At 42.6% G+C, this 2820-nt stretch overlaps 1 protein-coding gene across 1 annotated transcript in view; it reads right to left on the bottom strand.

The window, feature by feature from the left end:
- rbks (ribokinase) overlaps positions 1-2820 on the bottom strand; it is a gene marked incomplete at its 5' end in the record, with an annotated part of 37612 nt that overhangs the window by 20458 nt on the left and 14334 nt on the right. The window contains one exon of the mRNA XM_019876098.1: positions 1640-1731. Within this exon, the coding sequence (XP_019731657.1) occupies positions 1640-1731 (92 nt within the window). The remainder of the gene's footprint in view (positions 1-1639; positions 1732-2820) is intronic.

Consider the following 2820-nt stretch of genomic DNA (forward strand, 5'->3'; position numbering starts at 1 on the left):
CCTTGGCCTTGGCCTTGGCCTCGGAGGCAAGTCCTTGGCCTTGGCCTTGGCCTCGGGTTGCCGGTCCTTGGACACATCCCTGGCAGTTTGTTTGGCGACCGACTCCCACCATCATTGCTGGTAATGGACAACTGGCGCTAACGGCTAGCCACAAAGCAACATCACTTGTGTCTCCCAAACAAGTAACAAACTTTATGTACACGGCTTCCTGATGAGGCTTGTTGGCAAATTGGCCTGACAAGAGTGACTGAAAAAGGTTCTGGGACGCCACTGTGTGAAAATTGAAAAAAAGCATCTCCCTCAGGTAAATACAAGGTTTGAAAAAAATCCTTTTGTGTGACCTCAATTCTTTGCCATGTTAGAACGTGGAGCCCCGCGACTATTACAAACTTTATGTACACGGCTTCCTGATGAGGCTTGTTGGCAAATTGGCCTGACAAGAGTGACTGAAAAAGGTTCTGGGACGCCACTGTGTGAAAATTGAAAAAAAGCATCTCCCTCAGGTAAATACAAGGTTTGAAAAAAATCCTTTTGTGTGACCTCAATTCTTTGCCATGTTAGAACGTGGAGCCCCGCGACTATTAGTATGAAGCAGTCAATGTATGAATTGGTACAAATGGCTAAATTTAGCTGTTATGGCTTTTAATCAAGTGTGTTTTGTAGTCCGAAAATTGCTGTGATGAGGGCAATGATTAGTGACTTTTAGAGGAGCCGGTGTGCACAGTGTTTTGCCACTTTAGCTAACCTGCAGCTGCTGCGAAGCTGAAGGAGCAACCTTTACCATCAGATGCACTTGAATACAATTATTTTTATAATGAGGAAAATTCAATGATATCATCAACAAATTTTGTCAGCCAATCACAAGCTGTGGTACAAATGAGTCAAGCGCTACTCGCTCCGTAACAGGGGAACATATGGCAGCTGCTCGTAACAAAATACGGACAAACTGGAACACTTGGGCATCTCTTCACACAGTACATTTTTTCCTTCAAATATTTTTTTTCCACCCTTGCACGCTCCACTTTAACGTGACTGCTGCGGTTTTTACTCTTCTCGCCACCGCCCCTTTCATGTCCACACACCTGGCCGCATGTGGTCTTTCTGCTCTGCAACACGACATCAAATAGCAGTTCATATGAACTCCCAAAGGGTGATTGACTCACCCAAAAAGCACATCTGCTCTGTTTTTGTCATTGCAATGCCCAGCAAAACACACCCACTTTCACTCATCTGTCATCGCCCCACAGCCAAGACGTGAGGTACTGTACCATGACTGTAAAAGGGCGGAGATCCCGATTCCCATTGTCACACCAGAATGTTTGCATGTACTTTACGTTTCAAGGATACAGTGACGCTATTGATGCGCTAGAAGAGGTCACGATACAGGATATAGACTGAAGGTGAATCACTGTGGAAAGGTGTATGCATGTGTGGGCTCTGTGGAACCTCCCGGGGCTACACAGATCCTTCTCGATTGATAACGTACAATAACAGTTACATTGTAACTGGATGCTCAAATGATGACCAAAAGTCTGACAATTTCATAATGTTTGGCAAAGTTAAACTGTCAAGTAATGGCCAGGAATAATGAATGCAAATTGCTTGGGGAAAAAAAAAAAAGAAAAGTGTGATTCATCACCTCAGACTCATTGCAGCAAAACACATCAGAGAGTCGATAGAAATCAGGATCCAAGTCAGGGATAGCTGGCGCCGGGTTGAATATTGTCGTAACTGCAACAAGAGTCAGTAGTCAATGTGACTGATAAGGTTATCTCACATTTATGTTTTATTTTATAAAGTTGTACGTTTTTAATATACACTAGATTTCATTCTTCTATATACCAAGACGCATGAAGAATTTGTGACCCATACCTGAAGCGAAGGTTACATAATGTAAGAGGACTCTTCCAAATATCTTTGTCCTGCATTACACATTTAATAATTACTTGATAATTGCGACCACCCATGTTTAGTGTCCGACCAAACAAACTGTTGGTCGAGCAAAATCTGAGATTAAGGTGACGTTTGCTCCCATCTGGAATATAAACGTGAGCAAAAAATGGATCCAGAAAGTGCTTTCATCTACATAACACAATTATTTAGCATTTACATTTAAGATCTTTGCAGTCGGCACATTTCTACACTTTCAAGGGCGAGAATGACCTTAATTAACATTTCAATGGAACAGGTAAGATCATAAACTACTGCTGGGGATTGCTCTACTGGAAAGCTTCAGTGGAAACGCTTCCATAAAAAGGCAGCTTTTTTAAATGATTAAAATAGCATTGGAAAAAAAAATGCTTGGAAATTGGCTGGTAGGAACAGGCTCAGATCCTTCAGATGTAACCCTTGCCTTCCCAGAGCGACGTGAGGATGTGTAAATGTCATTAACATGACCACACAAAGTCTAGACCTGATATAGTACAGTGGACGTGTCAGTGTGTGAGTGACATCCACTGTGACATTTTCTGTGTTTATATTTAAGAATAGAGCAGAGACATTTGGAATCATCTTTATATGGTGAACATTACAGCCTGATGCATATTCATGAGCAGCAAGCATTAATGCATCTAATGCCGCAATTCATTTGTATGGGCGAGGAGAAGCCCACCTCGACAAAGCGATTGATTTGCATCCCGCTGGATACAAAATCAAGCCTCTTGCAAATGCGTATGCACTTATGTGTTAGGGACGTGTATATTCTAGTACGGCAATGTTGAACTCAGCTTTGTAGCAGTGTGCATGCAGTTTGGGATTGTGTGTGTGTGTGTGTGTGTGTGTGTGTGTGTGTGTGTGTGTGTGTGTGTGTGTGTGTGTGTG

Source organism: Hippocampus comes, unplaced genomic scaffold, assembly GCF_001891065.2.
Source record: "Hippocampus comes isolate QL1 unplaced genomic scaffold, H_comes_QL1_v1.1 scaffold252, whole genome shotgun sequence".
NCBI classification, from domain to species: Eukaryota; Metazoa; Chordata; class Actinopteri; order Syngnathiformes; family Syngnathidae; genus Hippocampus; species Hippocampus comes.